Below are 13,415 nucleotides of genomic sequence, written 5' to 3' on the forward strand. Positions count from 1 at the left end.
CTCATCCACCCACCCCTGTAACCTGTCTAGGTCTGATTGCAGCCTATTCCTCCCATCTTGCATGCCCACGTCCCCCCACATCTTAGTGTCATCAGCAAATTTGAACAGGGTGCTTTTTACCCCCTTGTCCAAGTCACTGATGAAGATGTTGAACAGTGCAGGCCTGAGGACCAAACCCTGGGGGACCCCACTGCCCACATCCCTCCAGATCGAAAATGACCCATCCCCCACTACTCTCTGGGTGCGGCCCTCCAGCCAGTTAGTGGCCCATTTGACTGTGCAGGTGTTGACACCACAGTCCCCTAGTTTTTTAGTGAGAATGGGGTGAGAGACAGTGGCAAAAGCCTTCCTAAAGTCTGGAAAGACTACGTCCACTGTGACACCTGTGTCTAAGGATTTGGTGACCTGGTCATAGAAGGCCACCAGGTTGGTCTGACAGGACCTGTCTCTAATGAACCCATGTTGGTTGCCCCTAAGCATAACCTACCCTGCTGGCCTCTCGTGGACATGTGCCAGGATAATTCTCTCAAAAAGCTTACCCAGGATCGAGGTAAAGACTAACTGGCCTATAGTTTCTTGGGTCCTCCTTCCCCCCTTTTTTGAAAATGGGAACCACGTTGGCCCTCTTCCAGTCCTCTGGCACCACACCAGAGCACCACGAGTGCTCGTAAAGCCGTGCCAGGGGTCCCACAATGACCTCAGCTAATTCCCTCAGCACTCTGGGGTGGAGATCGTTAGGATCAGTTGATTTAAATACATCCAGTCCCTCCAGAAGTTCCCTGACTAGATCCTCACTGACCCTTGGCCTGGGTGTGCCTCCCCTGGGGCCTGAGGGGGAGGTTACTGGTTACTGAGGGATAATCCCTATCTTTGGAGGTTTTTAAAAACAAGTTATACAAACATCTGAAGGCATGGTCTATCTGATCCCAGAGGTGTATCTGATCCCAGAGGAGAGGGATGAACTAAGTGATCCCATGAGTTTTCTACCAGGCCTACATTTCTGCAATTCTCTTATATAAAACCACCTTCATGTTTACAAAGCCCTTCAAAGCTACAGTTTAGAGGTGTTTTAAAAGCACTCAGTAGAGTTGAGTGGAGAAAACATTTTTTTAATTGCACCCATTTAAATTGTGTTGGAATATCACAATTTAAGAAAATGGATTAGCTCAGTTTTATAAAGGGAGGCAAGGAAGAAAGCAGTAAAAACATTGTCAATTTATTTCCCCACTTTTTTGTTCAGGGTTGAAGAGTTGCATGATTTCTCAGTTACAAGGGAAAAAAAAAGGCTGACAGGCTAAACAGTCTGATTCAAACTCACTTGATTCTCTTGGTTATATGCTCATACAGTATGCAATCCACAGAAACACTTAGCCTGTGACCACTACAGTCTTAGTTACGTTCCAACATTGCAACAAGTGAGAAGGCTGAAAAAGGGATTAGGGACAGCCAACCCATGCAAGCCATGGATGCAGGCCACAAACGGCATGAACAAACAGCTGCTATGTGTGGCATATAAGCTCCAAGGCACTTATAAATGGAGGTACCAGAATGGAGGGGAGAGAGGGGCTCTAGCCTCCTGGCATCCTAAGGCACAAATTCTATCAGGTACATCTTTAGAGGGGGGAATTGGAATGGTACTCAGGGAAGCGCCGCAGCTTTATTTGTGGCATGCCAGCCAGAAAGGTTGGCCAGCACTGCTTTAGATGTTCCAAAAGATGTGTACAATGGAGCACATCTACATGTGTATTAATGCACTTTAGTTAATGCGCATTAAATCAAGTACCTCCATTTTTACATGTGCTGCCAATACAGCACTAGACACTTTTAGTGAGCTGTACTAATTAAAAGAGCCCATGCATCACGTGTATCAGTGGTGCAGGATGCCTCGTCACTGAGAAAATGGTGGCGGTGCGCTTTGAACTAAAGCACATCAAATGTGTGTTGGTTCCAAGTGTACTGCCACCATTTTCTCAGTGTGGAAGCTCATTGCACCACTGATACACATGATTCATGAGGCTGCCAGAGTCGATTTCCATGCTCCAGCAGACTTGACTAATTGAGTCTTCCCTGACGTGCTGGATTTCCAGCGCATTGGAGCAGGTTCCCCACATGTGTGTAAGTGTGGTACTAGGAAAATGTGCATTAGCCTGTTTTAATGCACATTAACTAAATAGCCCTTTTTTTAGTGACATTTGAATGTCCATTAAAATAGGGTAATGAACATTAAACCACATGTGTAGATGTGCCCACAGGAAGTTTAAGTGTGATGATTACCTTCTCTCCATTCCCATTTAAACCTCAAATGTGCTTTGATAATGAAAAGAAAATACATCTTACTCTGAAACTCACTTATCTCAAGTTGCCATGCCCATGCATTGTGAACACAATTCAAATCCGATCAAAATCAGTGATGATTCTTTATTAACTACAATTATTTTTGCATCTGGACCTAGCAGGAGAAATCCACTGGTTATGATCTTTGTCTTTGCAGTAATGGCCACCAGCATAAAATGGATAGTTATGTACATCATGCATTACTGAAAAGAAATCTGACTGTTATTAAAAAAAAGAGTTTGTATCAAGGATGTTCATTTGTACTTAATTTTTTCCATTAGATGGCTTTCTTTGAGTTCTAAAAACAAACAAGTATTTTTTTTAGTTTTAATGGTCCTTGTTAATGGCATAATCTAAAAGTTTCAATAACAAAAATAAGTCTCTGTAGATTAAAAAATAATTGACTCCTGTACAATTAATATATATTTTCCTTATCTTTCCAGGGCATTTGGGTCCCTGAAGGAGAAACTGTAAAGATTCCTGTGGCTATTAAGATTCTTAATGAGACTACAGGCCCCAAGGCCAATGTGGAGTTCATGGATGTAAGTAACATGCGCAGCCTCTATGTTTAACATGCTTAACATGCTAATATAGTAGTGAAAAATATCACACTCTAATATACAGAAACTGTAAAAATATCTTTCCATTTCTTTTAAAATTCTCTAGGTGTAAATATTGAAAGGCCTTTAGGCACCCTGATATTTAATTAATGTTAAAGCATTGTAACCCCAAAAGCATGAAACACATTTAAACAGCAGCGGAACTGAACTGGTCAAGTTTTGTATACAGCCATCCACACACCAAAACCTCCAATCATGTTGGAAACTTGTCCTTAGCCTTGTTGTTTTAACAAGTCATAAAAAGTAAGGTCCATAGCCTCAGGTGGAATATACTGGCCTAGGTGCATTTAAGCTAACAGACCTCAGCAGAGGCACACCAACAGATATTTATCCCTAAACATTTGTCATACTGAGATAATTCTAGTACCCTAGTGAAATCTAATTCCTGGATGGTGTCACAGGCTGTTGAGGCAAAACCAATGTGTAGTACAGAAAGGGCCAAATTCTCCAGTTTGTCAAAGCTGCTGGCTATAAAATGGCTTGAGACTACAAATAGACAATTCTCTCTTTTTAGAGATTTTTTTTCTGCCAATGGAAAGCTAAGGGAAGAGTCTCCTCTACTATCTGTGCCAGCTACCCCATCCTCTCAGAGGAAGCAGAGGTCAGAGCACAAGTGGAAAGGGGCCAGGATGGAACAAAACCTTACTATGTGTCTCTTTTTCTGAAGCCTCCAGTGGCAGAAATTAAAGCAAAGCTCCCTATTACTTTAACTTACTTCAGATCCAGATGCTGATGGTTTAGGAGCTGCAATCAGCACTAAGCATAAATGAAGAAAAAGAGAAGAGAGAGTACATTAAAGTCTCCTTAAGTAGTCTAACATATTATTATTAAGAGCTTTGGATCAGGCTTTACAAGTTTTATATTCACAGAGACCTTAAGTTCAATTGTCAGTTCTGTGCTAAGAAAAACCACTACTGACATCGTGAACATGCATGTCGTGGGATGACAATATTTTGACAATCGATACAGGTTTGTACTTTTTTTTTGCAAGCCCTAAATTAAAAAATTTCTCTTGTGAACCTAAAATTACATAGGACTTCGGCATTTTTAAGGTCTGTTCAGTGTGTGTGTAACTTGATTAGCATTAATGAGAGCATAAACCAAAAGGAGACTATACTCCCATTATGTAGTCTACTGTCTCATCTACAGATGAGTAGAAATGTACAATTACAGCTTCAGATATTTCAGACAAATTACCATGCATGAATTTTTAGGCAATCAGACTAAAGCTGTAGAGATTAAGGTTTCTTAACACTGTTCGCAGAGTACTGTACATTCATGCTGATGGCATCAATAACCATGGTGCGCAAACAAAGAAGTGAGCAAAATACCATATTTCCTTGATTTCAAGTCGATGCTTCTCTCCCCCCATTTAACATGGGGGTAAAAGCCCTTTGTCCTGGAATCAAGTACAAGGTGGTGGTGATGGTGGCCTGGGAGGGAGGGGGAGGCAGACCGCTGCTGCAGCTTCAGCTTTAGCTTTGTTCCCAACCCCTCGTTGGGGCCAGAGCTTCAGCTGATGCCTTCCCCTCTGTTGCCTCTGTACCTCCTGCCTCTCTCCTGCACAGCCAAAGGCATCTGCCCTCCCTTCTCCCCATCTCCCTCTCCCCCAATCTCCCCCACACAGTGTCTGCCAGTCACTGTCCCTCCCAACTTCTCTCACTGCTTACCCTTGCCTCAGAGCCAACAGACTCTGTCCCTTCTCCAGCCCAGGGCATAGAGCCCATCCCCGTGGCTTTGGTGCTGGTTCTGTGCTGCTGCTATGTATCCTACAAGTGCTAAAGCAAGGGTGACTCCAGTGGAGAGGGGCAGGGGGAGAGTGGCATGCAGGGGACAGAGACTGCAAGAGGGTGGAGAGGCAGGGGGAAGAAGATGGGGGCAAAGGGCAGGGGGCTCAAGACTACGTAGAGAGGCAGAAGCAGTATGGGAGGGAAATGGGATAAGTGAGAGCCCAAGGTTGTGGGGTGGTAGGTGGGGGCAGAGACTGGAGGGGGTGGGGGAGAGCAAGGGGCAAGCTGCCTCTGCTCATTTATCCCTCCACTGACTCCACTCCACCTGCCTCCTGCAGCATCCCGCACTGCCAGCCCCCCTGCTAATGCATTCCCCACTGCAGTGGTGGTGGAGATCAATTTAACACGATCCTCCACTGATTACACTACATGGACAATTGCAGCAAATTTATAAATTTTGCATATAGAGAATCTAATTTTGGGGAGGTTGCCTTAAATTCAGGGTTGTCTCAGTTTCAGGTACATATGGTAGGCCAGACTGACTTCTGGTTTGATGGGAACCTGTAGTGGGGAAAGGGGCAAGAAGGATTAACTATTTGCTTCGTGCACAAAATAATCGTGACACTTCAAAAATATTAGTAACTATACATTTCTCTTAAAGAAGCCCTAATACACAAGCCAGGCACTGACACAGGTGTGCAAGGAAGGTGGGTCTATTCAGTGGGAACTGTGCCTCCATACTTTGTGCCAGAAGTGTGAAATAGGGAACAACTAAACAAATCCAGTAGGTCTTGAAACACTTTAGAAAGAAATGTAAGTAAAGATGAGGCACAGAGAGGCAACTTGATTTGTCTGAGTTCATCTAGCATCTCAGTGACAGAGGCAGGAGGAGACACCAATCTCCTGGTTCTGTTCACTGTACCCCATTGCCTTTAGAATACATGACAATATATATGATAAATTGCTCAGAAATAAGGGATGTCACCTTGATAGCTATAGTTGTAATATGTATCCAAAGCAGTCATATTAATGGTGATTAGGTGCAGTCCCTCTGCAAATTAATGTCTGCCTTCCTCCCATTCGCCTGCACCCCCAAGCCTGTTTCTTGTTAATGATCACAAGGTGAAGAAAATTACAAGATAAGATTGCTTTTAGTTCTGACAGATAAAAACCCTGGGCCAGCTTGTCAACTGGTGTAAATTACTGAGTTTTAGGTGTAAATTACTCAGTTCCATTGAAGTCAAAAGAGTGATATAGCTTAACTATCAATTTTCCTCCAGTACATATAACTGTTATGGAGGAGCAGGATGGGATGGCTGTATGGTAGTTTTTCCCCAAGCATTTTAAATAATTGCAGATAACTATTTATGACAGCAGATTCAATTTAATTTTACTGTGTTTCTTTGCCAGGGATAGTGTTTTTGCATCATTTGTGTTTGAAATAAATAGGAGTCCAATCCTGCACCCATTTGATTTTTTTTTAAACTATATTTTTGTAAGAGAAAGTATTGAGCATTGTCTGCACTTAAAAGTCTACATGCTTTCATTATAGAAGGATAGAAATGATTTTTGTTGATTTATGTTTTTCTGGTTTGATGAAGGGAAATAAGTTACAGTAGTATAATCAAAAACATGCCAGTGCAACTGTACTTGCACTTTGTCTGGCATAGCTAGGTTCGTTAAAAAAAATGCCCCTAATTGACATTGTTATGCCAGTAAAACTGCTTAAAGGCAGTTCAGGCCAAAGTCAAAGCAGTTACGTTGTTTTGGAAAGGCAATTTTACAAATTGTCCTTTTGACTTAGATAGTTAAAAGCATGTAGGGTCATATTTTTAAAGGTATTTGGGTGTCTATCCTCCATTTGGAGTGTCAGCAAGGTCATTCTTAAATAAACTTCAACTGAAAATGGGAGCAAGAATTAAATGGAAGTGAGACCCTTCAATACCTTTCAAAATCTGACCCTTAACCTTCAGGTATCCAGTTCAACTACACATCTTGACATGAATCATTTCCCATGAAGTGATATATGTTTTTGCCTTTTCAAGTGATGAATTAACATGTTTCTGTGACAGTGTATGTAAAATGTAGAAATCGTTGCAATTTGTATTTTAAATTCAGGTATAAAACTGTGTCTTTTAGATCTCTCCACCCCTTTAGTGACCTAGGGAGATATATAGAAATATTCAATACAAGACTAAAATATTAGCAATATGGCCTGTTGGTTCTTCTAAAACTTTTACTGTTGACAGGAGGTAAGCCAGAGTGTGCTTTATGAGTGGTTGAAATTCTGCTAAATGTTGTGCTAAAGGAGAACAAGGCATGGCAATTTGGAAACTGGGCTGTCATTTCAGCACCCTTGAACACCTACTAATGGATCTATAATGACTATAATGACATAATGCATCATGTTAGTACATGGTATGGACAGCCACCTCCTATCCTGTTCCCATCAGGGGACGCTGAATTGAGTGTCATAAAAAAAAATGCATCCCTAACTTTGAATATTTTTTCTGAGAAGCACAGCAGGCAGTATTTTTCTTGTTTTCTTTAGTCATCCCTGACACAGTCTTTTTATGCTTTCTCTCTTACTTTTCTTTCTTATCTTGAACTTATCACTATAATAATACATATGCCCTTTTCATTTCTAAACAAAGCAAGGAAAAGTCCACTCTGAGAACTATTCAAAGCCAGGGCATCAATGACAGGGAAAGTCAGCAGCAATTCAGCAGTGGGGAAGTTGTCTGGGTTGGCAGCATGTCAGTGGCAAGGGAGCAGCCGCAGTCTGCCTTCAGAGCAAGCTGCGCTAATTTGACCTACTACTCCTAAGAGGTTGTTGACCCCTGGTCTAATAGAGAGAGTTTTACATTTAGTTTTGTAGGCAATGATGTTTATAACCATTCTCTTCTATGGGGAGTACTATAGTCCGGTGCAGTTAATTTCAGCATATAATTAGGTTTGCTAAATCAGTCCTGATTGGAAGAGTACATCTGATCCCCTCCAGAAATCTGTTTGAATTGACAGTGCCATGGTTTCTGTTGCCGGTCTGTCTGCAAGCACGTACTGGAGAGAAGTAGTGAACGTATCCAGAAGGCCTAGGAGGTATAAAGACCTCTTCAGAGGTTAAATGAAATCTGCCTTCTTCCTCAGAGTTAGCAACAGTAAGGGAGCAGGCTCTTGGTGTAAGAGGTCTACTGTGGGAAGGAAGAAAATGTCCCTAGCAGGCAAAATAGACGTTAGAGCAGGATCTTATAATTTCCTTGTTGGGCAAATTTCCTTTTCTTCCCCATCCTCAGATTATTTGATGCTATCATGAATTCCTAATGAGCCTTACAGCACTGGTTGATGGTCTTGGTATTAAAGCAGAGAGATACCCCAGTTGTAAGCTAATACATTCCCAAGTCATGCTGCAATTAGAAAGCATAACGAACCATCCATGGTGGCAAAAAATATTATACTAACTTGTCACAGTGAAACAGGCAATCAATGAGGGCCTTTCATCTCATCAGCAATAAGCCTGGTGTTTTCAGGAGTTGATCTTATGAGCTGTGATTTTTATCCAGGGTTTTGATCCACTTACAAGTTCAATCTAACCTCTCTGAATATAAACGTTCCATTATCTGTTAGAAAATAATTAGAGGCTGCAAGCAGAAGTCTGCATACACAGAGTTCCTTGGGAGTCCCCAAGCTCATTGAGATGAAGACAGTTTGACTGATGGTGGTCAGCTGATATTGGGCCAGAAGCTAATAATAGAAGGCAATACTGCTTAGCTAGGTGAGAAAGTTAACTTGGGAAAAATTAAACCGAAGGGTATGGGATTTATGATTGGAAATAAATTTCCCATTCTCATTTGTTTCCCTGTAAGAGAGCTTCAAAGGGAGTTGGTGTCTTTTACGGTTTTATAATTAAGATCTACAGGCCTTCTTGACTTCATACCAACTTCCTGTGGTTCCCTGGCATTTCTTGGAACAGCTTTCAGTGACCAGGAGAATCGTAACTGATGCATAAAGTTAGTGAATAAACTGACCGGTGATTTAGCAACTTTTGCTTCTAGCAAGCACATGCTAAATGCATTAAAACTGCATATGGGAATGTTTGATAAATAGTGATTGAAAAGAAGGTGAAAACATGGCCTGATGTACTAAAACCGTCAGCCAATTTTCTGCTTTTACTGCAAAATGAAAGAGGTTTATTTGTCATAGGAGGTATCTATAATTTCAAAGGAAAACTTTTCTTTTTCTGAAATATATTCCATGAGGGAACACCAAACTTGGATTTGAATCAAATGTTTCAAATGAAATGTTACCCCTCCAAAGAAAAAATGAAGTAAATTGAAGCCAAGCCAGGAATGAGAACAACTCTGCCATCTCAGTGCTTACCCCGTGCCTGGATACAGTTGGAGAATGGATGTGGGTGAACCAATTGAAACTGAATCTACACAAGACAGAGGTGCTGGTACTGGCAGACTTCATGACTTCTGGGGAGGAGAGGGTGGATAGAAACATTTACTTTTGGTGGGATTCAGCATCCCATAATTACTAAGGCTCACAGCCTTGGGGTGCTTCTGAGCCCTTTGCTGCACCAGGATTCCCAGGTTGCAGCAGCAGCTAGGACTGCCTTTACCAAATTAATCTGATGAGAAGGCTGTGACCCTTTCTTTCAGATTTGGTTCTAGTCACTATTACCCTTGTTTTTGTAACCTCATGGCTAGACTTTTGCAGTGGGGCTGCTCTTGAAGACCATCCTCAAGCTGCTGCTGTTGCAGAACACTATGGCTCATCTTCTGATTAGAGCTGGCCTCAGGGAGCACATTACTCCAGTCCAAATTCTTCACTGGCTTCCAGAAGCTTTGTAGGTGCAATTCATGGTGCTGGTTTTGACCTGTAAAGCCCTAAATAGGCTTGGCCCTACATACCTAAGGGACTGCCTCCTACCCTAGTTTCCATCATGATCCTTAAATTCACTTGAGGAAAATCTCTTGCAAGTTCTGTGTGTGTGCTGAGTTTTTTTCTGCAAAAATATGAGAGGTCATTCTCAGTAACTTCTCAGATTTGAAATGCCCTTGCCTATCAGAGCCTGAGTCTGGACATCTTCCAGAAACATTGTAAGACCTTTTTTATTTGGGCACATTTTTAGTAGGCAGGGCTAAGTTCTAGGGCATTGTTTGGCAAATTGAGGAGTTAGCTGATTACTTTTTTATTTTAACATGGTTTTTATAATTGATCTCATTAAGTAACTAAAGCTCATTGAACAAGCTTTAGTAAAAGTGCCTTCACTGCCATTTTGAAATGCAGGGATACTGAATACATGTGACCTCGTGGGTACTTTAATTAGAGCAGCTCTTAGATTCTCTAATTAACCAACCCCCTCTCCCCTGGAGCACATGTATAGGCACCCTGTATGTTCAAGGTAGAAACCTGCTTTGACTGTCCCTGACCTGCACAGCTGTGACTTGCCACTAGAGGGCTCGTGAGCCAGGACAGGTTTCTATCCATGTACTAGGTGGAGGAGGGTTGGAGAGATGGGTTGGTGGATATGGGAGCATGAGGCTGGAAGGGGGAGAATTTAAATAGTGGGGACTAGGTACTGAAATGGGTGGTGAAGAGGTGATAGGTGAGAATGGTGGCTAGAGGCTAGGTGGTAAAATGAAGGACATCAGTCACTGAAGCCACGAAAGGATAAAATAATGAGAAAACATGGATTTATGAAGAAATAAAGAGTAAGTAAATTAAAGAAAGCCCCATGTTTTAATAAATTGGGGTTTGGATTGGAATTGCATACCCCAGCTCACCAAGACACTGCCTCCACCCTGGGAGGGAAGCCTTAGGTCAGGGGGACCCTAATCTGGCTCCCTGTCTTGCTCCCCACTCCACTTCCTTTGCTCTCCGTTCCAGACTGGTCTGTGTCCCTGTGTTCAACCAGGTCACACCCCCGTAGGTGGCAGGGGGAGTTGACTTGATACCAATACTGCCCCTGGGCAGTAGAGTTCAGGGGATGGAAAGTTTGTCCATTCAGAATAGGAGGGTGGTGGGAGGGGACACTGCATCCTGGGACACTGGCAGACTGAAACGTAGATGGCTTATCAGGGGAAGCATTGTAACACTACTTTGCAGCATGGATAGCTGTCACCCACACATTCAGCTAATATTTTTGCTGCTTAGGAAACACATAGTTAAATATTGCACCCCATGTTAGGGGGCAGCTTCATGAGTTGATGAGGAAGTATCACTTTGCAATGCTAAGTTATTAGGAATGGTAAAAATAACGCACACTTGATTTGCTTTTGTTAGCCCCTTCTTTGCCTTCCTAGATTACGTGTACCATAAGTATAACCACTTTGAAAAGGAACCTGTTTGCCTGTCACTTCCAGGCACAGAAACTCACTGTGACTGCAATTACAATTTCCAGCTTGTCCAGGGATGCCAGAAATCAAGCTGTCCTTGAGAGCTATACATGCCATGCACAAGCCCCCTAGAGTGCTCAGTCTCTACAGAAGCTGGAAATCTGATCACTAGTGAAGGTTAACTGCTTTTATACATTTGAAGGTAACTGTTTCAAGGCCATGTTCGCTTTTCTTTCCATCTTAACTGGTAATTTTCTCTTTAAATATTTACTTACCCCAGTAATCTTTTCTTCCACAGCATCATTTCTGTAAAGTTACTGATGAACTAGAATGCTTATTTGCAGACAAGGGATAGGATGTAAACCTAGAGCAAGGCATCCTGCTTAGATGTAATCCTGCTGGCAGAATTGTCTAATTGAAAAATGAGAGAGCGTTTGCCCATTACTGCATTACTGATGATGACAGTCAGAAAAATATCAAAGACTTTTGCTGTTGACTTCCATGGTGCTGTGATTTTACCCCAAAATGTGTCTTTTTGACAAGGCTTTACCAGTTTTTAAGGGAGTGCCACAAACGGCTGTGTTTTAAGTATTCAGTCTAGTCCTTCTTTCCATGTGCCCCTTGTTGATTGCAGTGGCATTGCCAGTAATTGTTATTTATAGTTTGTTTTATATTAGTGTCTAGAGGCCCTGACTAGGACTGGGAGGAATATTTTGTGCAAATAGTTTGTTCATCAAAAAAATACATTTTCAGGTCAACTGCAACTATTTGCAAATTTGGGTCAAATTCAGCAAACAGTTTCAGTCAAAAAATAATTTGGAATGAATACATTTCTTTTAAGTGTATCTTAAGTTTCTCAAAAAGGAGAAAAAACCTACTTGCTTTTATTTTTATTTTTTTATTTCTTTTGTTTTGAAAAGAACAACTGAAAGATTAGACCCAAAACTTTTTAAAAATACTTGTTCAAGTCAGCCACCAAGTCAAAAACCTATTTATGTAGATTTTATCCTGTAGGCTGCATCCATATGAGTGGAAATATGTATTTCCCTGGGGACAAGAAGCAGTAGCACTCCTTGTGTCGCTGCTACTTGTCCCCAGGAATACCCATGCCACATGTGCTCTGGCACGCGGCAGGTTACCCTGGGTGACATACGGGAGGCTGGGACCAACAACTCAGCCGGCCCCAGCAGCCTTACCTGCAGTCCTGGGGGTCTCTGTATATAGCCTTACCTGGAGTCCTGGGGACCAGAGTATAACTCTGGGTGGCCAGGCTCTGGTTTTGGGTGACGCCAACTGCCACCACATAGTTTCATAGTTTCTAGGGTCAGAAGGGACCTGAGTAGATCATCTAGTCCGACCCCCTGCCATGGCAGGAAAGAGTACTGGGGTCAAACGACCCCGGCAAGGTGTACATCTAGCCTCCTCTTAAAGACCCCCAGGGTAGGAGCCAGCACCACTTCTCTTGGAAGTAGGTTCCAGATCCTAGCTGCCCTGACAGTGAAGTAGCGCCTCTTGATATCTAGCCTAAATCTACCCTCTGCCAGCTTGTGACCATTATTCCTGGTCACTCCTGGCAGTGCTCGGCGGAACAGGGATTTCCCCAGTGCCTGCTGCTCCCCCCTGACTAGTTTGTAACAGGCCACTAGATCCCCCCTCAGCCTTCTCTTGTGGAGGCTGAACAGGTTCAGGTCCCGTAGCCTCTCCTCATAGGGCCTGCCCTGCTGCCCCTGATCTGCCCTGCTTTTTTTTCACAGGAAGGGTGACCCCAGGATCTCTCAGAGTCACAGTAACCACCTGCACTGCAAAGTAGCAGCATGGGGAACGCCTGCATGTATGGTGTGTGGCACCACAGGTGGGTCTGTGGCACCACATACTGCACATCCACGCTCCTCTGGACACAGCCATAAGTTTCAAGAAACCCACTGACCTGGGGGCAACACAAACTTACAGTGGGTGTATTTGCATGAGACAGTTACTGTAGAGCTGATTAATTAGCTCTGCAGTAAAGCCTCAGCATCTGCACATGTGCTCCTATTAGGGCACAATAAGCTAATAATAAATGCTGCCATAGGCCAGTACTTGTAAACACAAGTATTGTCCTTCAGTGATATTATTTAATACACCACAACACACGTGTACATGCTGGGAGGGTTGACTGGGGCATGAGGGTGCTTCAATGAGGGGGCTGCCTGCCAGCTGGCCCTGCACTGAAGCACCCTCATGACTCAGCCAGCGCCTCTGCAGTACATTGAGCTGGGTCAGAGCAGCCTTAATATGCTGTGGTCCTGGGTACACATGTAAATGCAGTGCCCAGGAGCAATAAACTCCAGCACAAACTGCAGTCTTGTGTGAGTAGAAATATCCCACTAGAAACTGATAAGCCTCATTTC

At 42.9% G+C, this 13,415-nt stretch overlaps 1 protein-coding gene across 1 annotated transcript in view; it reads left to right on the forward strand.

The window, feature by feature from the left end:
* ERBB4 (erb-b2 receptor tyrosine kinase 4) overlaps nucleotides 1–13,415 on the forward strand; it is a 970,081-nt gene that overhangs the window by 737,081 nt on the left and 219,585 nt on the right. Inside the window, exon 20 of the mRNA XM_019522894.1 lies at nucleotides 2,778–2,876. Coding sequence (XP_019378439.1) covers nucleotides 2,778–2,876 — 99 coding nt within the window. The remainder of the gene's footprint in view (nucleotides 1–2,777; nucleotides 2,877–13,415) is intronic.

The sequence above is a fragment of the Gavialis gangeticus genome, unplaced genomic scaffold (genome assembly GCF_001723915.1).
Source record: "Gavialis gangeticus isolate Ggan-Ray unplaced genomic scaffold, GavGan_comp1, whole genome shotgun sequence".
Classification (NCBI taxonomy): domain Eukaryota; kingdom Metazoa; phylum Chordata; order Crocodylia; family Gavialidae; genus Gavialis; species Gavialis gangeticus.